The sequence below is a fragment of the Accipiter gentilis genome, chromosome 18 (genome assembly GCF_929443795.1).
Source record: "Accipiter gentilis chromosome 18, bAccGen1.1, whole genome shotgun sequence".
In the NCBI taxonomy this organism is placed as follows: Eukaryota; Metazoa; Chordata; class Aves; order Accipitriformes; family Accipitridae; genus Astur; species Astur gentilis.
In genome coordinates, this window is record NC_064897.1 from 19,509,578 (window position 1) to 19,536,115 (window position 26,538).

Consider the following 26,538-nt stretch of genomic DNA (forward strand, 5'->3'; position numbering starts at 1 on the left):
ACAAAACCATCCTTTATTCTGTAGCAGCCTGCAGTATCCTGAAAACAGAGACATTCTCCATGACACAGGAGAATGGAGACATGCACACAGGTGCTTTCCAAATGCAATTTGAAGAGTGAAAACTCAAGAGATTCCAGGACTTCCATTTGAAGGAAGGCTCTCCAAATGAACATTAGATCACAATAGCAAGCAATGGTATCTAAATGCAACTTTTCCTAGTTTAAAATTATTAGAAACATTGTTTTGATTCCTAAAGGCAGGGAGAGAGGAGCGCTGCTCCCAGGAAAAAAATGCTCATTCACTTCCTGAGCAGGCAACACTATATGCTTTTGAAGCCTTTCAAGGCACTACATGACACAAAGTGCTTTCCAAAAAACTCATCTAGTAAGTTCATGGCATAACTTAGTTGAAAGCTGTCAGATTATGAATAAAACAAAAATATTTTGAGGAACAGCTTTCCTAATATAATTTTCTCAAAACTGAGAGAAACGATCAAGTGATGTAATTGAAAAAAAATGCTTTCTTGGGCCAACTTCCTTTTGGAAGGGAGATTAGAAATTCATTTCTTCCAAAATATCAGCCATAGACAAATATTAGGAAGAGTCTTTACATGTATAGATGAATTTGGTTAGCCAGTCACTGAGGAATGTGAAAGGAACTGCATTCTGAACTTTAGCTTGTATTTCCTCCTAAAGAAAAGCTGTCCATTAAAAAAAAACGAACAAAAAACCAATAAGATGAACACAGGAACTGAAGCACACACATCTGTGATGGCCAGTGGCAACTATTTGAACTGTTTTGGTATTTGATGAACATGCCCTTTTCTCCAATATTTGGCTGAAAGGTTATGCATACAGCATTAGAAGTCCCTGTTTTCAAAGTTTAGCACAGAAAAATGAAGGGTTTTTTTTAAGCTTTTTTCCATATTTATAGCTTTCCCACTTTGACACACCTGCACTTTTAAAGAAAAAATGTATATTTTAAAATAAATCATATGAAACAATTCAAGCAATTGGAGCTAAATGTCTCTTGACAAGCAGTTATAAAAGGAAGTTCTGACAAAGTCACCATAAAGATGCAACAAGAATAATGAATACACATTTCTGTATAACTTTATTTATACTTCAGCTGTGCTTTCTGTAAGTAATTATTTCAGTTTCTTTGATGAAGAAGAGAATAAATTACTTTAGTCTTCACAGGTAATGGGGAGGCACATCCCTCTATCTACAGACTGTCTCTTAGACTTTAACATGAGGAAGAGACCTTCAACATTATGCATTACCATTTAAGCAGGAAATGCAGAGAAGATGACCACAGAATTAATCAAACCCTCTTTTAAATGGATGTAATTAAGAAAAAAACACACACAGAAAAACAACTTCATATATTTAGTTCTCAAAGCAGCTTCCATTTCACATTTAAATCTTCTAAGTACCCGAACATTTCAATCACTGTACATGTGAGCTGGAGCTTAGATGCCTTCAAGGCAAAAAAAAAAAGTTGTAGCCAGAGATTAATAAAACACAGGAGTAGAAAGGGAAATAAAACTCTACATTCTCATATCGCACAATTCAAGTTTATTCCATTCATTCTTGCAACACAAACTTAAAAATACAGTATCATTTAGCATTCTGATGTCTATGAACCATGATAATGATGAACCCAACTGTGTCAAAACAGTTAACAATGGTGAAAAGAGGAAGTCAAATATCAAAATGCACAGAGCACTAATTTTCTTCCATCACTGCGTAGAAAGATGATTGTTTATCCATTTACAAAATATAATTAAGACAAGTTCATTTTGAAATTTTGCATGCAACACTGCAATTGCTTGGCCTAGGACACTCCATTCTTACCAGCCTCTTCTACAAATAATTCAATGTTGTGTTCAAGGATAAAGCTCCATTTAACTACCATTCTCCTTTTCCCATTTGCTCCCCCTCAAGAAAAAGAAACAGAAGGTACAAAATCCAAAATATACTTAAGGTTATAACTTATTCAACACAAATTTCAAAAGGAAAAGGTTTAACAAGAGTGGATTTCCAAGTATATGTGATTCCAGTCTGACAAAGTATGTAAATTCTGTTTACAGAATGTAAAATAAGTTACAGTTTGGTATTTTCACCTAGTTAGGACCTACTCAAAGATAGAGGCAGCCACCCATTATTTTTTTCCACAGTATAGCTAACAAGAAGGGTACAAATGCACTAGCCCAGTTTCTAGACAATTACAAAAGCTTAAGCTTTTATTATGACTTTTTTTTTTTAAATCCTGGGCAAAATGATCAGTCACCTCTTATGTAGTAAAAAAAGCAAAAAAGTATTTCTTCTTTATGAGCCAAACATTAAATGCCATCTTTTAACTATCTCGAAAGGCATCTCGGGTATATATTACAGCCAAATTGACACTTGTCTCACTGAAGTTTGTTTACGTTCCACCACCCCACCCCATCCCACCCCCCGCCTCAAGTGAAGTAAGAAAAAATAAGGTGTCCACGTAATTGTAGAAAAAGGGAGGCAAAATTGCCTCGGTGAATCACCAGAAGAGTTAGTACAAAGATGATATTTCTTTACTACAATAATGCTCACTTAAATGAGAGTTGAGGGGCAGGGCAGGAAAGAATACAGAGGAAAAAAAAACCCAAAACACAACTATGGCCAACTTGACACTAATCAACACAAAATACTTGAATAATCAAGTTTCCCACATAAAAACAGATTGCAGTTTTCTAGACTAGTATTTTAATAGCTAAGTATTTAATAGCATACTATGGAGGCAGATTTATGCCAAAGATGGTTACTTTCATAGCTGAATAAAGAGTTAAACCTATAGTCTGTGTTCACACTATTACAATGACATGACAATCCAGCACTGATCAGAGATAAAAGAGTTCTCTTTAAATAGTCATTAAAAGCACTGTTCAAACATACTTCTTTCATCAGCAGCTCACCAATTGATTTATCACTGATTTCCAACCCTTCTGTTCTTCCTTGCCACCCATCTCCAAGAAGCAAAGAGTAATTGCACTGTACAGTTTATGGCCAGAGTTGATTGTTTTCTCTATCGCTTTTCTTACAGGATGTATACACGTAAATCTGTTTCTGCCCTCATTTTACAGTCTAAATGCAAGGCCTTTTATAGCTGAGACATTCAATCATAACATGCAACATGATTCAAGTAAAACTAAGTCTCTGTTAAATAGGAGTGGTAGTCACCAGCCTACTTCTACATATCCTCTCAATTTCAACAGTGATACCAAAATAATATCAGCTACTTTCATGGAAGAATTCAGCATGAGACATTATATATATACACATTTGTTTTCTGTATTGTGTATGTTATCAGAAAGTTTGAAATCTGTATTCCAAAAAAGAGGAAGGTGTACAGTCTGCAGTATACACTTTTCTGTTATAAAACCTGTTCAGTTTTGGGTGAACCAGCAGTCTAATGAAAATTTTCAAGATGAAAGCCAAAAGCTCAGACATTCCTGAGGACCATAAGATGTGACAGGAATCCCTACATCATCATTAAATTCCTTCGCACAAATTATCAAGGCTGTCATAGTACTGTCACACTTACTGGTATAGCAAATCTTATCTAAAAGTCAAGGGTTAAATGTGGTATGGTTGCACTGGGAACTTTCAGAATAAGTCCCATGCCTTAGCAAAATTTAAGAGGTTCATTCAGCCAACAATGAAACACCAATTCAAAGATATGCACAATTAAAAGCTTTCCCCCCCCCCCCCCCTCCAGTAGTTAGAGCAAGTTAAGACTTCTACTTGTACATCTTCCTGGTCCTAACACCTGAACTTAGAAAGCTTACATGTATTTTAAAAATTTACCAGAAGAGTTTAGCAACAATATTCACCTGATATGAATGTCTAAATAATTACTGTTCGTTTTCCACATTTGACTTGATTATCCTTGCATACCAAACAGCCTGTAGCTTTTGCGTGTGTCTATAAATTTTATGCTGACATGGTGAGTAAAGAAATTCCATCTTACAATCCTTTTGGAAATAACTACAGTGACATTTTGAACTCTCTCAAAACCAGTTGCTTAAAATGTCTGTCCTGGACTAGAACAAACATGGGAAAGAAAAACCTCAAATTCAAGCATCCAAAAGTACCTTGGCAGATATTCTGGAGTGTAATGTCACCATGCCTCAACTGATCTTTCCTGGTTTACTCAAGAGTCAGAAAAACATTAGTGTGATATCCAATTAGTCAAGATAAAGAACAGCTCCAATAACTAGTATCAAAAGTCCTCAAAACTGCAACGTAAGCTTTAGGCAGAAGAAGAATAAAGCTACCCACTGAGAGAAAAGAGAGAAAAGCAACTCAGCCACCTACATAACTACACTTCAGATTATGGCAGATACTAATAGCATTGGACTATTGTCTCCTTCACAATTAGATTCAGGTACATAGCACAGTACTTCCATCTAAAGGAATCTTTCAACAAAAATCTTAGTACTAACCTAGGAGGTTTACAAGCCAAAAATTCAAGATCATGGTCTGTCTTCCTTCTTCCATTTTCACTAGAAATGGGAAGAGATTGTGCACTGAAAAGAAGTCCTAGAGGGAGACTGTTCATAATAGTTTTCAACGCTCTCCAGATTATCTTTGACACAAGCCCCTAACTAGTCTGATTCATAAAGAATTTCCCTCCCCCCCGAAGTATTTAGCTGAAGAAGCTGGAAGATGCAAAGAGTGACAGACAGGCAGCAGTGTGAGGCCACAGGAGAGACATATAAGATATCAGTCCATCCGTCACTGAAGAAGAGTTTTGATTGCCTGGTTGTCAGTGGCTTCAAAGGCAGTTAGTCCATCTGGGCCTTTCACAGTCTTATCAGCACCCTGTAAAGACATTGAGAAGGACTGTCAATTCATAAAGCCAGGCTGTATTAGTATTAAATATGTCACAACAGTTACTTATGTTGGATAATTACATTGATTACATACAACTTTAGTACAGTGCATTGTTTTCATTTAGAAACTGAACAGGCAAGATTTATGTACAAAACTATTAGGCACGTAGCTGATCTAAGTTTCAAACTTTATACTTTAGAACTAGAAAAAAAAGTCACATAACTTGTCACACAGCAAGCTGCAAGATCATCAAATTATCAATTAATCTTAGATAGAAACAGAAGGAATTTTTTCTTCTTAGTTTCCAGCAACTACTCTTATGAAAGCAAGAATTCAGTGTTACACACTTCTATGAAATCTATGGTGCAACAAGCTTTTTCACATGCTAAATTAGGTAATGTCTGGAAGAACTTACTAACAAATCATACTATTTTCTTTCTATATCATAAAAGACTACATCCATCTAGGATTGTGCTTCTCTCCCAGTTTGAAAAAATCCCAATTGCTACATAGAAGAAAAACCCACCACAAAATCATTCCAAGTCCAAAACTAATCAAGTTTGTTTACACCTAAAAGGCAACAAAGCAGAAAAGGGAGGCAACAGGAGGATAGAGGATAACAGAAATGCACCAACTAGACAAACTGCAGAATAGTAAGCACAAACACCGTGTCAGTGCCAGAATTATGGAAGGAGAGCAGAAGAGAAGCAAAGAGTGATTAACTAGTCATGTTTGCTTTAAGCACTGCGTAGTCATATACATAAAAGGGAAAACTCAGACTAAATTATAAATAGGGTAAAGGGATAAAAGTTATTAGAGAACACAGGACTGACTACAGTGATAGACATGTTTCTTGAAAATAAGATTAGATTCCAGAATAACTCTTCTTGAGAAGATATGCAAGTCTCACTTTAAAAATGTGTATTTGCTCCATCAAATGATAGGGAAAACACTATGGGTACAGACACACTTTGTCAAGAGCATGTTCTGCAGAGGTTTGTCTTTAGTTTATGTATAAACTCTCTGTAGATTAAGTACAAATCTCTTCTCAATTACAAGGAAGGAAGTGCACAGATTAATAATTACTATTAAGGACATACAATAGTTTTCTAAGAACATAATGAAGCTAGAATTTCCACAACTTCTTTACTGATAAAAGATTATACACATAAAACACCACTAAGCTTCCATACATAATACCATGTCTGTTCCCAAAACAACTCTCAGCCCACTAAACTTCCCATTATAACTATTTCTAACAATCTAATAAACTGGATCTCACATTACTATGATTTGCTGCCAATACCACTTTTCACAACATAGAGTATTTCCCTCTTTGAAACCTCTGCTCTCTTTACGTGTAAATATTCAATCTGCCATTCTAAACAGATGGTTTTACAGTGGTTTCCAAGGCAGCAGTGCCCATCTTGTGGTCCACTGGCCAAACTGATCTTGTTGGAGCTGTTCATCCTCTGTGCAGCCCCTAGGGACCCTCAGTGCAAGACATGAGCTGATCAGACCGTTTTGTTTGGTGGCAATAAGCTATGGGGCAGGGAGATGGTCTGCTGCTAATCAGAGAAAGAGCCTGGGAAAATAAAATCGTCTTGAGAACTCCAGTAAAGAATTCAGAGAGGAGTACTTATAATTGCAGCAAGCCCTTCCAGGCAGCTTATTTTCTCTAGTACCTTTCAGGTAGCAGAACACAGGCATACATTTTGTGCATATGCAATGAATTCACTCCAGTGACAGGAGCAATCATAACATTCACCTCTCTCCTGTCACGGAGTAACATCCTTGGCCCAAACAGTATGCTGTATGCTGCAGTATCACTGTTCTGTTAGGTATGAACATGAGCTGAATTGGTCTGTTCCCAAGAAGTGCAAGGTCATTGCAAACACACGCTTAGGCTGAAGACGCTGAAACCCATTGCTTGTGAAACATTTATTTTTCCCCTAAAAAAACCTGAGAGATTTAACAGGTATTCGACAGTTACAATCTTAGTTCTCCTGGGAGAAGAAAGGCAACATGAAAATAGCACTGGCTTCTTTTGCAGGTGTTGATTATTTCTACTGTTTAGATAGCACTTTCAGATTAGAATCCATGTGGAAATCAAAAGGGCTTCAAAGCTGTTATTTGATGTTAAACTCAGAAAACCTGAAGGAACCTAGACTTGAAGAAAAATGGAACTATGCAGTAACTGACTTGCCAGTATTCATCTTGAAATCAGAGTTTAAAGAACCTTAACTTATAAAACTCTCCACCAATGTATCAGCATTTAGGGTATAAAAGATATAACTGTTAACTGAAGTAACTTCAAAGAGAACTTTTACTTTAGACAAAGGACTGCTTTCCACCCTCACGCACATTTGTACTTCAGAAAGTTACAGATACGCAAGATCTGAGTTTCTAACACAGCTTTACTGAATGTAGGATAAGAGGGTCATGACTACCTAAGCAGGACACCGTTTAATAAACTCAGTGTTAATAAATGAGGAGAAGGGCCTCTTAGCTAGGCAGAAAGATTCCTGCCTGCATTCAATAGAACAAGAAGGAAATAATAAAGTTCAAGTCAAGATAACAGGGCCTGGAAGCAAGTTTAATGAAAACTTCATAAAAGTACAATGATTCCACAGTATTCTCTACTTCCCCAAAGTAAAAAGCTATTAACATTTTATGTTTGCATTATGTTCTTTTCTCAAAATACACACATATATTTATAAACTCTCTTTCTTTGGCAGGGTAATAACAAACAAGAACATGTGCCCTCTTAAGCCACTGGGCAAAGCACAGGTGTTAAAACATGCTCTGAAGGCAGCACAATAGCTACTAGGGTACAATCGCAGTTCAGAAAAAAAACAAGCCATGAAGGTAGAAGATAAAGGCAATGTAGAGCTGTCACCAAACACTGTGAAACCAGAATTAGGGGCACATAATGAAGCTGGTAGAAGACTGGCTTACACAGCAAGCAGCAAACTTCCAGAACGAGTTGCCGATGAAGTTAGAGGCAGATGTCAGCTTGTTCAAAAAGAATATTGATGAATTCACGGACAACAAATCTATAAACACTTCTTAAAGGCCAAGACGTGTGTACGTCTAAAACCCTCACTACAACAACTATGAATGAGGGGAATAAGTGAGCAGAAGGGGTCATACGACTCTTCCCAAATGGCATCCCTTTTGCCACTGTCAGAGGAGAAAAAAAGGGTGCTGAATTGTCTAACTCAATAGGATATTTCTTATAACATATTTTTAGTAGACAGCAGAAATCAAATTGCATTAGATATTTGCAGAAAGCAGAACTATTTTCAAAACTGAACAAACGGATGAGATTTGTCGCATCTTTCAAATAAATGTCATCCTCCATTAGAATCACTCAGAATGGTTTGATTGTCCATTATAAAAATGTGTGGAATATCATGTTACAATACTAAGAATTCCCCAAACTATTTCTAGGCTATATACTGTATAAGTAAGGTTTGATAGTTTAAAAAGGAAGGATTATAAAAAACAACAGTTTTGTAGAAATAGGCAAAATGAATTCTTCAAAACATATGTTTTAAGGATATAGTATTTTGATCTCTAGCCTGACCAAAAAAAGCATTTGTTAGAAAAACATTTTTCAACTCTGACCTAGAGTGTTTACACTACTTCTGGTAGCCATAACACCTTAAGATTTAACTCATTCTACTTTAGTAAATTCATCCATCCCTTGTGGAGGGCAGTAAAAACCATCTTCACCCACTGTGTATTTCAGTACTTGGAGTCTTTCAATTTTTGAGAATTAATATGGTATTTTATTATTACCTACTGGTAATAGTAGGTTAATTAAGCTTTTTTGGAGGCTGATCTAGCATACATATAGCAGCTGTTTGTTAATCTAAACATTAAAATCTTGCGCCCAAACGGAAGGTACAATCTTTTCTAACGTACAGAAAAGTTGCAAGTATGAAACTTCACATTTTGATTTTTTTCCCCACTTCAGTATGTTTTACAGTTTTATAACAAATTGGCAATTTCAGACCAACACTGGAGCTTTAATCGCCACAGGTTTGGAAGGATTGACTCTATTTGAACATTTTAAACATGTCAACAAAAACTCTGGTTTTGATCTTTAAGATTAAATTACTACATTATCAATGTTTTGGTTCATATTGGGCAGGCCTGAAGTATCAGAGATGACCACAGCCATGCTACAGTGAAAACCAGTTAATGAATCCAATCTGTCAAAATCATGACAGTAATTGATTATGGCTGATCACTATGATTAGCACAACAGCAGTGCTTGAAAACAATAATTTGTAATCTCAACTTTTTAAGTTTTCAAACTACATCTAAGTTTCTTATAGTGCAATAAATCAAACTGAGCATTGCCGAATCCAAAGTTAAAACATCTGAACAAGGCATCAGGAAGACCTCACTGAAAGGCTAACTTCAGAAGTGTGTAACAAAGGCCCTTTTGAGAAACTACCTTTGGAAAAGCATAATATATCTACTTTTAAATTATGTTAGGAGTTTATCAGTAATCCTATATGTGAACTGTGGTTAGGAGATCAAATCATATAACTACTTCACACTGTTTAAAACAATGCAAGTTGTTTTATTTATACAAAATAACAGTATGTTGGTTATATCTGGTTTTTTCATATTGGAAGAAATGTCTGAACTTGAATACCAACACAAATTATGGTAATATGTGAAGCTACAGTTCAGAGTACCTTAATCATAAAACCATAATTCAACAAAGTATTTTTTGCTATGCTTCATGAATAGAAAAAACCAAACAAATAAAATATTGGGGGTTAAATTCATGCAACCATTAAAATAGGTGAACTTGGGAAAAACCCCTAAAACCTAAAACATTGTCAACAACTTCAATACTGAACAAAGGATCTACCAAAAAGTAAAAGCAGCATTATAGAGCTGCTAGTTTTCTGAAGCTGCAAAATTACTGCTTAAACCTGATGGAGTACTTGGCTGCAACCACTAATGAATATTAAAATCACATTTAAAATACTTCCTGTAAAACCCACCAGGAAATTCCATCAAATTATTCCTCTTCACAGTACTTAATTCACCATTTTTTATGAATGTACTTTCCAAGGTCAAACCAAATGTTACGGGATTTACCTGCCTTTCACAGAAAAATCACATTTTAAATGCTTGCAGGGATTCCAAGAAGAAACTTGGAGCTAAATCACTTGGTTTAGGGAGCTCTTAATACCTCTCCAGAGGCAGCAGTTTGAAAAGCTAAAGTAAGTGTTATAACACAAACAAGATTAAGGAAGGAGTTCTCCTGCAGTTTTCATATCACTCCAGTTTTAATATGTAGCCAAATGCTACAGGATCACCAGATAGTTTAGAAAATGTTAACTATGTCATAATTTGGAACCATGGTTGACTCAAGACAGAATTTAATGCATTCTTAGGGGGATAGTGGGAGGGAAGAGGCAGGAAGTAAGAACTATGAAATCTAAACTTATCCAGAAGTAGTAAGTTCCAGTTCCCTGAAACTGCACAAGAGAGGTACCGGCATGGTATATACTCTTTCGGTGAGCATAATATTCTAGACTTTCATAAGTCTAACAGTGAACCCCTTTCTCACTCCACATGCAACTACAGCTCCTTCTTCAAGCATCTATTTCACTTCACTTCTTGCTGCCTCAAAGTCTCATCCCACCTACAATTATAGCTGAACGTCACTTTCCACACAAAGGTCAAAACCATTGTTATTAACCCAAATGGGTATTCAGATTTTGCCCAGCCCATTTCTTCATAACGATTTTTAATATTTTGATTTTCATTGCTAAAATGAAGCAATGAGAAGCTTTCTTTTCTTAGAAAATGCATATATTTAATTACAAATTGATTTCCCAGGCAATGAAACCATGCATCCAAACAACATGATTTCCTGTGATCAGGTACTTCCAAACAGAGGCCTCCCAACATAAACTCCTAGCCAAATTTAGATTTCCACAGATCTTAGACTGCACAGCTAAGGAATACAGACTTGCATGGAAACAAACAAAAAAAAGGAATACAGCTGTGGCAAAAGTTACACAAGGGCTAGATAACCTTTAACCTTGATCGTTTTTTTTCGTAGAAAAGAAGTTTTAAGGATGCATTAATTCTTCAGATATGACAATATCATAGGTAACTGCTGTCAAATGGCAATAGCTGGTGTTTCTTTAGCTTATCAAAACTAATAAAAATAGAACCAGGCTTTCAAAATGATGATGACAAATAGGCTTGTAAAAATATTTTCCCCATAGTTCTTCAAGAATAAACATGGGGGGGTGGGGGGGGGTGGGGAGGGGGGAAGAGAGAGAGACCACTCTTGCCTTTGCAACTAATAGTACAAGGTAACTGTGGGTATACAGGACACTACAGGGCTGGTTGAAGGGACTCCAGCTTCATCCCTCCCATCTATTCCATATGTCATTCTCAAATTTTACCTGAAATTCATCTGTCCCTACAAAAACAGCGCCACAAAGACACCCGAGCAATCATTTAGTACATGGCAACAAGCAAATACCACCTGCCATTTACAAAGGAACAACACAGAGACAAGGTGAGCAGTAGAACAGAGAAACTGGGTTCTATTGTACATCTCCAAAAACTGTAATCAAACCTGGGTGACTACCCTCGAACAGGTAGGTCACACTGCAAAAGCACTGAAAAAATTCCCAAGGCAGCAGCTGAAGTGAAACTGAAGGTACCTCAGCTCTGTCTCTTGATTTATCACCAGTGTTTCTCCAATTACATAAACTAACACAAGGAACTACATCCACAACAAAACTTTAACTTAGAAGCCTCAATTGGCAGGAAACTAACTACAGAAATTAATTTGCAACAGGGACAAATGAACAAGGTAAATGCCAGTCCTATTGCAAGGAAGCAGTAGGAATATGCAGGTAGGCATATTAAAACACTAAACAGAATCACCTGTTCTGCAGGCAACTAAGTTTTGCATCAGCTTAGCTGTAACATGGGACTGCAGCCTAATGTTGGTAGACAGCATGCTCGTCTCATACACTGAAGGCACAGTACGGCAAGAAAGACTGCATACAAGCACTCCTTAACTCTCACATGATTAAAACCGCTGCAGAACACCACAAATTAAAAGCCTGAAAACAACTCAAGTATCTGGCTGTATGTTAGAAAGCATCCAATGGCAATGCCTGCTTAATTGGGTCACCCCCCCATCTCCACAGACCCTTATCAATCCTGACAAGGCTACTGATGATGTTGGGTTTTGTAAAGTCTTCCTAGGTTTCTCACCCATTTCCAAATGCTGCCATACAAAATCCATCTTAGGGACTGGTGATAGCGTAGAGACTCCTTATACCATTGTATGTTTTGTTTTGTCAAACTACAGCCTTAAAAACTGCTTTAACACTAGAATATTTCAAATTGCCCAAGGAAGGAGCCATTTATAGATCACATAGCACACTTTTCCACCTTGTTTCATGAGAAAGCAGCATATTAAATTATATCTCCCTACTACAATTATGAATGCCCAAAACAAAGTTAAGCAAGTTAAGAGTTAAGGTTGCTAGCAAGATCTTCTGGATTTTCAGAAAGGAGCTTATTTATATAATTTTACATACCTTCAAGCCCCTGAGAGCCACAAGATTTAGATATATGGTATGCAAGCCAACACAATTCTCCTGGCCACAGTAATTTTATTCAGAAGCTGACTAATCCTAGCCACAGGTAATGCTTCCATAACAGTGGTGATACTATGACTTGACAAACAATGTACAGTTCTATTTCAGAGACTTGAACACCAACATGATGGAAAGTTGAATATATTAAGGAATGGCAGACACTGAAGTTGGCTGATGAAAAGCCTTTGAGAACAAGCCAGTCAGTCATCTACTACAACAGTGGCATTCTTAAAAATGACTTGAAGATAACCTCTTGGGGTCCCTTCCAGACTTTTTAAAAATTATTTAACCTGCATGTTAGATGTAGTCCAACCTGATTTATCTACAATTTTCCTCAACATATTCCTACAAATACTGTAGAAAAAAGTTCTGCTTTTGAGACAGAGGACTCGTCCAAGTTATCACCCTGCTGTGGTACTGTCAAACCAGACCGGTGCTTCAGGGAGCTCTTGAGAATTTGAAACATCTCTCCCTCCACTGCCTTCATGCAAAACTTCACATGTGGGCAGTTCTCAGAGGAACTTTCCTTCCTCAGCTCTTATACCATTTGATTCTGACACATTGCTAACCCCAGTGAAAAAGAACTGGTTAGCTGGTTTGGGCTGTTACAAGAATGGCTGGGAACACTACTTGAAAGTTGGAATTGGCTTTGTACTGCTTCTGAGAAGACATCAAAAGGACAAAGAGCTAGTAGTTTAGGTCTAAGAGCAACATCTTTAGTTTTGTTCTTCCTGTAGTCACTCCAAATATAGTTTAACAGTTAAGTTTTCCATAAAAAAGGAAAATAGTGTCACCTGCATGTCCAATAAATGCATATAATTGGCATGACAGTTCTTGCTTTAATATAAGAAAAATGCAAATGGGTCCATCAGATTTATAATTAATAACTGAGCTTCTGAGGAAAAAAGGAGCATCCTATTGCCAGACCAATGAAAGAGCTATTTTTTAGCTTGTCTTTACAGTGTCCATTCTGAACTCTTCTGCTGAAAAGGGTGATGGGGAACAGAATTAGAACTATTTTCAAGTCATCCTAGCACCGTATGCTAACCTTGGAAAATTTCCTCCAACTTAGCAGTAAAAAGGCAATGTATACGAAGGACAAAGTTTGACACATCACATCCAGTGCCTCAGCCAGATTTCAATGGATTATTAAAAGCTTTGTAGCCCAGATATCATAACTACACGCCTAAAAAATTCTAAGCCTCAACTCTTTCTTTTTATAACCTTAAATATTCCAGCACATTTCAAATGCAGATCTGTGTAAAGCCATCACAGGCACTGGAGCACAACCAAAGAAGGGCAATGAAGCTGATAAAGGGTCTAGAGCACAAGTACTATGAGAAGCAGCTGAGGCAACTGTGATTGGTCTGGAGAAAAGAAGGCTGAGGGGAGACCTTATCGCTCTCTACAACTACCTGAAAGGAGGTTGTAGCGAGGTGGGTGTCAGTCTTTCCCAAGGTAAGAAGTGATAGAACAAGAGGAAGAGGCCTCAAGTTGTGCCAGGGGAGGTTTAGATTGGATATTAAGAAAAATTTCTTCACTGAAAGGGTTGTCAAGCACAGGAACAGGCTGCCCAGGGAAGTGGTTGAGTCACCATCCCCCAGAGGCATTTAAAAGACGTGTAGACGTGGCACTTAGGGACATGGTTTAGTGGTGGACTTGGCAGCGTTAGGTTTACAGTTGGACTCAATGATCTTAAGGATCTTTTCCAACCTAAATGATTCTATGATTCTATCAGTTCAGCTGTATATGGGCTGCCAGTGATTCCCAGATAAACCACCAGGCTTCACTATTCCAAAAAGTAATTTCTGTTTTAGACACAGCATCCTCACAGCATGCAAGTTCCATGTGTGATAAGCATTAGTTAGCGAAGAACCCCAAAACACTCCTTGCTGAGGAATAAGAGTAACAACTGTGCTTTATCATAGGAAAGCCTTGTTGAAAGTTAGTTGAAATTCCATAAAACAAACTGCTATTGCTGCTTTTTAAGGGACAACAGTTGGTGTAATGGCTTTAACTATTAGTATCCTTTACAGAGAATTCTGTTAGTCATGTGACATGTACATCAAAAACTTTTATAAAGACTGAACTGATTAAGAGCCAGCATAGTTCCCCCAGTACTTTTCAAGTTAAGTTCTTGTGAGTGTAAACCATTTCTAATGTGAACTTAGAATAAGCTTGGCTGTGTCCCGCTTTGCAACTGCATGATCGCCAATATCAACATCAGAAAGCACAAGTTTGCAGCAGCCCAGGCTACTTCAGATTAAGATCGTGTGGGCACTCTAATCATTCTAGTCAGTTTAAGAGCTTAGAATCTCGATTCAGTGTCTCTACTATTTATATGTATTTATTATCCTCTGAAAGTGAATTATGCCCAAATACTATTAATGCTTTTACTGCTTTCAGTGGAAGATTGTTTAAAGAATGCTCTGCAGTCACATCACATGAAAGAATAACTGGCTTACTTCCAGCTGAGTAATTCTTCTGCAGTAACAGAAAGTTTACAAAAATCCTAGAGGTCACCTTGACTAAGCTAAACTTTTTCATATTTGGTACTTTAAGGTATTTTTTTTGCATTTTATGTCTGATTAATGTCTGAAACACTTGTTTGAATACCCCTCCTCTCAATAGCTCAACAGGCTCACATGGAAGATATACAAACATCCCCACAATTCATATACTGTAGAAGGCAGTACAGAACACTAGCTTAAAACAATTCAACTTCCAAATCAACAACTGTATCCAACATAGAATCATTTATATTAAATCTACCTTAGCAGGTGAGGAGGAAAAATCTTTTATTCATTACATAATTTTAACTTGATCAAACTGCCAATGTTTTTGTATTTCCTGTACGCAAACAGGCTAAGGAGATGTGCGTCACTGTTCATCGGTTCTGAAAACTTGTGAAAGTACGAAAAAAATTCATTATTTTTGTTTTCCTTTTTAAAAATATGTTAAGGAGGTTATTGACTTCTAGTCCAACAGCTTAAGTGATGTTCTATGACAGAGGCCACACTTGCAAGGGATCAACTAACAGGGTAAATGAAGGCAGCTGAAACGAGGTACATGTAAAATAATGAAGCTTCTTACAGGTAAGTAGAAGTGTAGTATTTACAAAAGCAACAAAGAACAGCTTTGAAGAAAAATCTTAAATATATTGGTCCATCATTTGCATCTGCAGTTCCACTATTTACATACACTAACATCAGACATTCAATATTTGTCCTGCAATTGGAGTAACAATAAAATACACCCCACTCCGAAAGTAACTGGGAAGAACATTAAACAGTCAAAGTTACAGTCAGTAATTTTTAGAACTTTCAATAAGGGTTGAACTACCTGATCTCCCAGGTATCTGCTATCAAAGAACATATGAAATCAGACTATGTTACAAACAAGTTGTGACCACAGATGTTCAAACAAGGGTCATAAGATAACTATATTAAGAGAAAGAACAACCTCTTAATATAAGATCTGCCTCAGAGTGAGCTGATGAGCAAAGTTCCAGTTCATAAATATTTCATCAGCTAGCCAATATGAATGGAAGCAAGCAGATGTGGTACAACATGTAGCTCTGCATGAAGAAATCTGAAAATAATACAAGCCTTCCCAAACTATCCAGTTGCAGTAACATTTTTCTAACCTCATCTCCTAGTCCAAGTTCACTTTCTTATAACATTCTGCACATCTTGTAAAATTGCCTCATCTTTATGACTGCTGAACTTAACCAATGCCATTCAAATTGTACCAAGTATAGAGATCAATACATTCTCACAAGCTGTGTGAAAAATAGCTGGTTCAGGAAGGACCTTAATGCCCTCGCTGACAGACATACAATGAATGCACAACCCTTACTAGTTGCCAGACAATTCATGTTTGAACTCAAGTTTTGAGGCATCTTATTTATTATTTGAGCAACTTATTTAGAATGCAAAACACTTCAAAACAGAAGTGGAAAAAAATACAACATGGGATAAAGGATACCTTTTTTGTAACATGTATATAATGATCCTAAATGAAGGCTGAGTCCTCACAACAAATTTAAGCAAGTTGGATGTACCATTTGAATCCTAAATTAACAGTCACAGCATTTCTTCACAGAAAGGCATAACTAACATTAGATAGGATCAGAGAAGTGAAATTCATGCAGCATTAAGGCAGTTAAGGAGAACTTTACCTCAGAGTGGCATATATGAAAATATTACATAGTATGAAATCCTTTGGCCAAATGATTTAAGTGGGTTCATATACTGAAAATGTAGTTAACCTCCTCTTTTCAAAGGAAGGAAGGTGTAACAAGAAGGAGCACATATGAATGGAGACAAAACATTGCTTGAATTAACTACTGCTTTGTAAAGTGGATCACATTTGTAATATGAATGAAAGGGAGAACAGAAACAGATTAAGCTTATTCTCCCCAGGACAAAATTTACAAGCTCTACAACAGAGAAAGCTTGTCTTCCTAGTTTTACTTGCTCTCAGTCTGCCAACCCAGATGGGTTTTCAGTCATCTGGCAAAAGCAAAGGAAAAACCACACCTCTGAGCAACTTCACAGTGGAGATTCCATCACATGAAACACTTAAGCAGCTGCCAAAGATAAGTCCCACTCCTCCCCATGTGCTGAAGGAATGAAATATTTTTTTTTCTTGCCTGATTTGCTGTTAACTGCTCTCTACCTGGATACTCTTTTAGTGGTCACTGTTACTGTTGCTACACTGCAGAAGTCCTGAACTTTCTCCTTCAACTATTTTCTCTGTAATCAGAGTATCCTCTCTGGTTTAGCAATATAAACAGCATGTTCTGAACTCCTCAAGCATCATAATCTTACTGAAAAAAAATATCATAGTGATATACTTTGCTAATGGATAGCTTGCTCTAAACATTTGTCTCTCACCTTTGACAGAAGCAATTTCACACAGGAAACATGGCCCTCATAGACTGCTGATAGGAGTGGTGTGATATTATGTTTGTCTGGAGCCTGTAAATTGAGACACAGTTATTTGAAGCACAATTTCACACAACATTAAAAGGTTTCACTTAACATTTTAATTTCGTTTTGTCAACAGTAGAGCGAAGGTAAGGATCTAAGAATATTATCCAGAAATGCATCTCCTCAGAATTTTTTACTCTCCTTTGCAAAAATAAAATTAATTGCTTAAAAAACAACCAAGTAACAGCAAAGTATTTCTCCATAAGACTTCTAGGTGTCCCCAAATTTGTCTGTTTTTTTCAGGTCAATGACAGAAATTGCAGGGTTTCAGCTGACAAATTTTGCCCCATTTAAAAACACTACTCTTAATTCTCGCATTTCTCAGCCAGCCTGACTTAAGAAACCAGTTTTGGCTGAAACATTGTTTGGGCTGTCTTCTCTCTAAACTATATTCCTGGAAAGAATAGGAAATGGAGCAACTGAAATGTTCTTATTTTTGCCTCCATATTTTCCTCCTCTCTAGTTAGGAGAGCTCCTGAGGAAGAGACAATCTTTCCAGACACCAAGGAAAAAATCCAAGCCATTTTGTTAAGGACGAAAACGAAGATGTCTTATACATTAACTTTCAGACAAGTATTCTAAAGCACAGTGTTTGGGGTGTATGGTTAAAGTATTTAGAAGCTTCACTTCATGGAGAACTAGACTATTCTGAAGTGCCAACCGAGCCCTGCCAAGTCTTTTCAGGACAAAGAGCCATGCATGTCAAGCTACAGCAAAATGACTAAGCTTGTACAAGTAAGAATGTCTCCAAAAAACCAGAAGCACACAAATTTAAACAGAGTTGATCCTGGCCTGGCCAAAGATGGATTGCACTTTCTTCTGAAGTCCCTTCCAACAAATGTAATATCTATTTCATGCAAACTTTATTTATATGTGATTACAGGATTTATTTTTCTAATCATGGTCAAATTAAATTTAAACTTCTTATAGCTACAAACAACTTTTCCTAGTGTGTTCAAAAATAATAAAAACATTTAATAAACGTAATTTTAAGCTTCTAACCTCTAAGAGACTGTCTCTCAAATATTTTTAAACACACAGAATTGTTTAGTTTGATCTAAGTCTTTCAGTAACCATTTAGGCACTTATATCAATCCCTTATGTGTGTGGGGGTGGGGTGGGAGGGTGGGGAAGACCCTAATATCTATTTGTAAATTGATGTACATACATTAATATCAGCTCCTTTCAACAGCAGAAATTCCAGAATCTCAAGCTGTCCACAGTCTGCTGCATAGTGAAGAGGCTTCCTCCCACCTTCAAGTGTCCGGTTGACATCTTCACCCTTCAATGTAAACATAATCTAATAAGCAAAATTTTAGAGCTAACATACCAAGAAGAGCTTGAAAAATAGCCAACACCTTCAAATATGCTGAAAAATGTTCCATCCAAATATTTAAGTCATTGCCCAAGAAAAACAAAAATTAAGTTTCTCAATTTCCTTTCCCTCATCTATGGATTTAAGACTGTAAGACAACCTTGGTCCCTTCTTCCACACTGCATCTCAAGCATAGTGAGTACTCAAGTGCACTTGGTGACTCATATGATTAAAAAAAAATAAATTAAAAAGTCATTAGAGCTTGTAAAAAATGCTCACATTGCCTCATTTGGCTTCTCCTTCCCCCCCAGCTGAGAACCTAGTTATCTGGCTAAGTTACTTTACCTACTTCTACACATTTTGAAGTTTTGTACACTGAGAAACCAGATGCAAAGAAATAAGTCACCATCATAACAGCTAGCAAGTGAGTACAGACCATCGATATTTAAAACCCAATTATGAAACTGTCCATTCTGTTTTATAAATAGCATCTGCCAATTCTACATGACACAAAAAAAGTCTGAAGACAGTCAACCAAATCAGGACACAAGAAGTGTATTCTAATGTCACTCATGCTAGTGGATTGAGACATCTCTTAAGGCGTAAACAAAATTTAATTTAGTGAGTGCCTAATCAGCTTTGTTTCTTCACCTTGGGTTGTGCAACTAAGGATAAACTGATTTGCTGCACTTCAGTAATGACGAGAAGTTGCTAGAAATCAAATACTGACAGGCTATGTGGTAAGTCACTTCTTGTTTGTATGTGCAAGTAGTGTTAGTATTTTAGGGATTGGCTAAATTTAGCATCATACCTCAAAAGCCCTGCGTCTCCACAGAAAAACAAAAGAATTTCAGCCGCAGCACCAATTTGTACTTCTCTACAGAGCCCCTGCAGTTCCCTCACTCCTGCCCCAAATCTCCCAAATGTTCACAGAATAGAGGGCTTGACATATATCTTCCAGACATTACTTCCCTTTTTAGAATGAAGGAGAAGATTGTCAGAAGGAAATCTTATTCTGCCTTTGATGTCCTATATTATCAGCATTTTATACTACTGGCCAAATAACAACACAACCTCAGAATTCTCCTCTCCTATCAATAGGACATTCAATTCTCCCCATAATATACCGTGCTGAAAGTCAAAGCAACACAACACTGTTTAACTTCAGGTGTTTAACTAAACCACTCTACATTCTGTGGTCTCAGAGGTCAGCACCTGCTTCCCACACTATTGAAGGTTCTGGTTTCAAAGCAGCATGAAGTAGCAGCAAGTAACACAACGAAAAATACTGCAACTGATGTTACTGATCCTGAAATAGGGCTATGGCTTCTGAAGCATGCTGGATATAAGGAAAAAGATAAGTTTTACTTTTATCTATTATTTTCAAAACAGCAACAAAGTAATTCTAAGCAAAGTCCGCCACAGCTTTAGCTATATGGACTATCAACACTGTACAATAGTTTATAACATAGAATTCCAATGTGACTAACTGAAGGTCTAACTGTTTACCAGCAAAGTTGTTGCAGATAGTCTTGTGATGTAACTTCTCTTTTGCTGAATTTCAGTACTAAACATTGGTGGGGATGTTAACAACTGTGTTCCAATTAAAAAAAAAATCATCCAGATCACAGTACACTAACAGCACACAAACAGACACATTGGCCTGAAAAGCATACAAGGAAGCAGCGTATACTTAGCTTTTCTAGAAAGTTAAGATGCACCCATATTCTTATTTGCACCTTTCCACTTGCCATCAATTTTAAAACAGCTGTCATTTAAATAACACATGATGTTTGCAGATACATTAAGGATTGGGATGCATAAGTTTAGGAAGACAAGCATGTAAAAGCCACACAATCACTACCCCAAAACAGGCTCTAAAAACTCCTGTAACGTCCGATGCATGACATGATAAGTAAAGGGATAAAGGAGGACAAGCAAGATAACTCCTGGGATAGCACACAGTAAAGCTACAAAGTTCACATTCAGAAAGAAATTTAGAATGATCATGTCTTAAGATTAGGACAGACCAGCAAAGCTCCCCCTTCCTTGAGCTTATAAATATGATTTGGCTCATTGGTTTACACTATAGGATTTTTTTTAATTTTTTATTTTTCCTTTTTAAAGAGTGTACCACAGATCCCTCTGTTCTCTCCTAAGCTGGTTGTGGAATAAATTGCTGCTGGACAATGAACTTTTGAAAGGAAAAAAACAACACCCGAACACTGAGTTTTCTAAGTTTCCCTTAAAGATGATGAAAGCTCATTTATACAGGAATACCTAGAAAAAGCCTGCAAAGATGTCCCAAACACAGATTACATGGATTTGAATACCAGCACTGAGAAAACGTATCAGCAGCAAAATCAAACATCAGAATGTTTTAGTCTGAATTAACAGAATCAAGATATCCTATAAGTGACAAAAATTTAAAAAAAAGCAAGTACTCCCTAGATTCTGCAATAAAGCCAAATATCCAGTTGTTTCATGGGTGTGAAAAGCCACTGTAAACCAGACCACTGAATGTTATAAAACTTCATTTGGCCTTTCCTACTCACAGTCCAAGACATATAGAAATAGGAAAGGAAGACAAATCAATCTATTTCACATACAGGGATCAAACCCTGGCACAAGCACCTGCTTTAAATGAAGTCTTTAACGCATGTACATGAGAAATCTTGCAGGACTCTTCATAGATAATTTCTCCCTGGCCTTTAGATCTCCTATTTATACTGCCTGGGGCACCTACCCATAGGAAGATCAGTGGTCTCCAAAGTGGGGTGTGAAAACCCAGAGAGGTGTGCAAGACAATCCATGGGGATGTGAGGAGAAAATTTTTTTTGTACTGTTAATGAAGTGTAAAAATAGTGTTTACTTCATCTATATCTCATCTTTAATTTCCATTTTGGGGTATGTTTTATAATGTGCATAATACAGTAGTACATGTATATAATTTAGAAATAAACATACAGATACTGGTGGTGCATGCTCAAATTTATTTTTTTACTGGTAGGTGCATGATCAGAAAGGTTTGGAGACCACTGGTCTAGAGCTCTATCCGTATCCATGGAAACAATAAATGTATTCTTTTTCAGAGGGAGTTTCAAGCTGGAAGACAAACAGTTTCAGTGGATATTTTATAGGTCAACTAAAAAACCCCTAAACCCTGCCCTTCCCCCCCCCCCCCCCCCCAGTCATTCAGATTAAATACCAGTTGTTATAAAACTCACAAAAATATCCTTATAGTTAGACTTTTGCAACGAGAAAGTGCCTTTAGACATGAAAATATCGACTTTATATCTTTAATTGAAATTCTATTAAAAATTTCAATCTTTATCTACACCAGCTGCCATTTATGAGCTTAAATAAGTCTCCAAGATACAAGTTTCATATAAAATCACCTATAAAATGGGAAAGTCAGAAAACTGCTTGAAACCTCATGATCCAAATTGGTAGTACACTGGTGCCAAAGACAGTAGTTGCCACAGCTGCAACAATAAACCTTTTGCTTGGCTAGACAGTGATATGAAACACATCTAACATCCTAGATAAAGTTGTCAAAGATCATCTAAACAAGCTGCTCTTCTCCTTTAAGCTTAGGATGTCTAGTCTTGTGAGTGTTGATTTTTGCCTTCACTGGATGAGCACTCCAAGTTGGATTCTCCCGCTCTTCCACTTGAAGTATTCTGTTCAGCTAAGCTAGGGAGAGATGTTGATGCATTGTCAACAGTTTTATAGACTGCCCAGACATGACAGACAACATTTTGTATAGGAAACACATTTTCTCTATATGGAGACATCTAAAAAGTGATTGACTAAGCACTAGAGAATTCAAGGATTTACATTAGCATAGAAATTATATATTGTAACTATAGCGACAAGCTCCAAATGCCAATTCACATCTTCATATGATAAAAGAAAATCTAAGCATAAGGTCAAGATTTGAGCCCCCTCTCATAATACAGCAGCTCAGGTGAAAGTATGGCTAATTATGCCAACAGAATGAGACAAAGTGGTCTCTCAAGGCCTGTAACAGGCTGAGGCAGGAACAGCACAGGAAGATTTCAAAGAAAGGAGTTCTCTCTATGTAAAGTTTTCTGAAATTACTGTGGTTTTGAATAATATTTGCCAAAGACATCATACTGAATGTTATGAACTTCGGTATCAGCAATCTTTATCAGGTGACAATTCTCAGTACTGACCTCTGAGACAGCAAAGTAACCAGTATTTTGGTAGGCTGAAACTAAAACTGTACTAAATAGCTGCTAAAGGTTTTCTTTAAAAAAAGACCATACCCTCCACAAGCATATGGTTCAGAACCCACATGAACTGCCAAAGAGCAGCAAGATTTTTTCTTTACACCCGCAGGAACAAAATGTTATGTTTATTAGGCAAAAAGTGACAGAACAATTCTCCCAGGAAGTTTTATGTGACTTTTGCCATCTTCTAGAGTCTAACAGAGCAGCAACAAGGTTAAGAATTGTGAAAGTGCTGCAGTGGTACAGACCCCCTGGTCCACATTGCGATGCCAGGACCAGCCAACATTGTGTTCTTATTTTGGCTACAAGTGCAGCGAGTTGGGACAATCTGGTCCTTTCTTGTCCTGGTTATGGTACAGTAAGTTAGGACGATTAGGCACTCCCCAACCATACCTGAAATTCCTGCTGCCTGGATCGTGGCCTGCCCTGGAAGGTGCCAGAATTACCTGACAAGAATTGTGGCCAGAATGGAAATATACTGACCAAAGTCTATCATCTTAGGATTGCTATTTACAGGATCACAAGTGAGACCCTTTGAGCTCTCCAGGATCACAGCAGGCTGTGACCCAGTATCTGGGATGCCTCTCAGGGTAGAGTTCACAAGGATTTCCAAGACTGTGTACTGAGAGATGCCTATGAAGAAGAAGGGGTCAAAGATCATCTCCTGACAAATGCTGACAAAGGACAGTAGTGAGTGATTCATTACAATTAGATTTCATGAAGTTTCAAATATCTTTTGGTACCAATAATTTACTACAATTGGCAGACAGAAATCTTGAAAATGGGTTAACCTCAATATCTCTGTGTGTGTGTGTGTGTGTGTGAGAGAGAGATTCGATTCAGGAAGCTTTGCAGTGTTGATTATAGCAAGTTTTATTAAATCACTTTGATAATTGGTTGATGATTAAGTATTGTTAAAAATCATATGACCTAATCTTGTGATTTACCATAATAGTGCTAATAAATCTTAAATGGCTGCTACCTCAAAGTTGTGTAGGATCCATAATCGCTCATTCCCCGACAAACTGGCATAGTAACTCAACAGGAGGTTTTCCTTACCCTTTATATTAATTCCCTTACCCTTTATATTAATTCCATTAGACTTAAACCATCAACCAAGTCTGGGACTAAGTCTGGATCCAGCTGCACCTAGACTCCTTCCTGAGAAGGAGTTCAGAAAACAAGGAGGTCCACTCCGAATCTCATAACTCAACAGGAGGGTTTCCATTGCCTTTTCTTCTCCGGTCTCTGTGTAAGTAATTCTAAATCAATTCTAACTCCATTTTCCTTTGTATGATTCTTCCATGCAGTTAATAGAGTAAACCTTGCCATCGAACCTTGTTAAGTCACACTTTTACAACATCATATTAAAATCACTTTTGCTACTACCTGACAGTGATTAAGTGATAAAAATCATTCACTCATGACAGGTACTTTGAAGCAGACGTAATTAAGCCAGAATCAAAGAATCATATCAACTTCAAAATAAAATATACCTTCAAAGGCCACACCTATCCTGTAAGAAGATTATTTATTATCACTTTCTAGACTAGACCTACAGATTTGCTAACAATTGTACAAATGTTTATGCAAAGCCTCAGAAGACAATTTGACCTTGCAAAAGGAAAGATATGATCACCTCTTTAATGACCTTCCAGGACACATTGAGTTTACTAAGTTAGACATTTACAGCTAAGTCTGGCATAAGCCGTATCAGTAATATTTTTCATTGCAGATCAAAGACCTAGGGTGTCAGCTATGCAATAACATTAAAAACCAGTACAACACAAACATCAGAAACAGCTGTTAGCAGGTGTCTGCTTTAATGCCCTCTATTAAAATCTGATTACAGGTAAAGAAAAGCCTCTCTATGAATCTCCAATTACCAGACAGCATGAAAGAAGATTTTTATAACACACTGATCTTATGTTCTACTTAGAAAAGTCACATATATGGATAACAGCAGAATATTCAATTAGAGGGACTGAGTTCAGCTTCAGTTGAAAGCTGGCTATCAACTTTTCACTGAAGGACAGGAAAATAAAAACTTCAAGCTCAGTTCTAAATACTTTCAAAACTCTGCATTTTAAAGAACTAATAGTATGATTCATTATAGTGTCCTGTGAATGCAACTATCACCCACTTTCCATAACAGAGTAATTCAATCCATAAAAAAGATCTGTTCTAATTTCTTAAGTGAGTACTGTCAAAATTAGTTACTCTTGAACTTAATTCTTCCACCATCCTCTATCTCATACATTTTCCTTGCTCTACATTTTCTTGCCAATATAACTACACAAAAACCTAGGTTGTATCTCATGTCCTTTTCCAGTTTAACTCCAGTCAAGCTTTGGCTTTTTTAGTTACATCGCTGCACATCCTGGGAAAGCGCCTACATTCTTCTTGGGCACCCACCCCAAACTGCACTTCTCATGGTCGCCCTCTTTGCACCTGAGCTCAGAGAGGAGTTCCCTGACAGCCAAGCTGCCCTCCTGTCACAGCTGCTGGATATCCCAGAGTAATCTGGAAGGATCTGCACCTTAACAGTTGCCTTGAATAAGTTCTGCCAAATTTAATTCCTTATTCTTTTGCAGCCCTAATTAAGAGAATTAATCAGATTTCACTGCCTTTTGTCCCTAGTGCACATTATGACATCAGCTCATTGAAAATGTTGAATGAACAAGTTTAGTCATAAATTACAAGCTCTAAAGCTCACTATTTTCCAGGCAGATTATTTGACCACACCAAACTGACACTGTCCTTGAACAGCCCTCACCTTTTCTGTAGGCTCTATTACACAGATTGTATTCTCTTGGTCTAACTTTACCTGCTAACTTCCTCCTCTCCCAGTTCCTGCCAGTTTCAAAGGCATCAACACTTAAAGCCAAATGAGCTAAACTAAACTCATCTTGTGCCACTCTAGCATCTCTACAGCATATTCCATGTGCTTCAGTCACAGGCTTACTTTGCAGTGGCACACCAACTGAAACAGAATCTGAGCCAGCTATTCACTCGGTTACTGTAATTTGCCAGCAGTGTTGCTCTAGAACATTACTGCCACGCTATTAATGTCACAGCTCACCCATCAGTTTAGCACCAATTTTCTCCTGTGTAGCAGTTACAGTATCACTACTGGTAGCCACAGTTCGATCCTTCCCACCCCTGCATCAGAATTAGTGGCTGAATGATGAATCCAATAAGGGAACTAGTCAGTCTGAGAATTAACTTGATCATATTCTTCTTTCCAGCTGAATCTGTTCCTTCATCTGATTCACCACTTGGCACCTGAACACACCAGAAATAAGTAGCTGGGACTTACATTGTGACCTCATTAAATCCTATTGCATAGGTTAACTGTATTAGTAGAGCAGTAACTGTAATACTGATGGCATTAAAATGCTCTTTCGGATTTAGAAACAACTCCATATCCCCATC

The 26,538-nt window shown here is 37.2% G+C and overlaps 1 protein-coding gene across 1 annotated transcript in view; it reads right to left on the bottom strand.

Annotated features, from left to right (window-relative positions):
• Positions 1-1,554: 1,554 nt before the first annotated feature.
• Positions 1,555-26,538, bottom strand: part of MTPN (myotrophin) — a 42,403-nt gene continuing 17,419 nt past the window's right edge. The window contains exons 2-4 of the mRNA XM_049821968.1: positions 18,701-18,814; positions 17,437-17,520; positions 1,555-4,859 (exon numbers count right to left, since the gene is read on the bottom strand). Of these exons, the coding sequence (XP_049677925.1) occupies positions 4,773-4,859; positions 17,437-17,520; positions 18,701-18,814 (285 nt within the window). The 3' untranslated portion in view covers positions 1,555-4,772. The remainder of the gene's footprint in view (positions 4,860-17,436; positions 17,521-18,700; positions 18,815-26,538) is intronic.